Below are 256 nucleotides of genomic sequence, written 5' to 3'. Positions count from 1 at the left end.
ACAGCCCCATATGATCTCCCTGGACAACGCCGCGCGGATGCTGGTCGGCGAGGCGGGCGAGGACGGGGAGAGGTTGAGGACTCGTGGCAGACGCCTGTACGACATCGCCAACGTCCTGGCTTCGCTCGGGCTGGTTCGAAGAGTCCCCACGGCGAAGGCCTTCCAGTACATCGGGCCGCAGGTCGAGGCCGTCACCAGCGAGGAAGGTGAGGCGGCGGGGCAGTGCCAGATCTTTATCTGTTTCATGGTTTAGGCG

General features: G+C 64.5%; 1 protein-coding gene across 1 annotated transcript in view; it reads left to right on the top strand.

The window, feature by feature from the left end:
• The window catches only part of LOC119591242, a gene marked incomplete in the record, with an annotated part of 13,031 nt that overhangs the window by 6,554 nt on the left and 6,221 nt on the right, over window positions 1–256 (top strand). The window contains 1 exon segment of the mRNA XM_037939948.1: window positions 5–206. Coding sequence (XP_037795876.1) covers window positions 5–206 — 202 coding nt within the window.

Source organism: Penaeus monodon, chromosome 28 (genome assembly GCF_015228065.2).
Source record: "Penaeus monodon isolate SGIC_2016 chromosome 28, NSTDA_Pmon_1, whole genome shotgun sequence".
In the NCBI taxonomy this organism is placed as follows: Eukaryota; Metazoa; Arthropoda; class Malacostraca; order Decapoda; family Penaeidae; genus Penaeus; species Penaeus monodon.
Note: the sequence above shows the minus strand (reverse complement) of the source record. Positions and strands in the feature narration are given on the sequence as shown.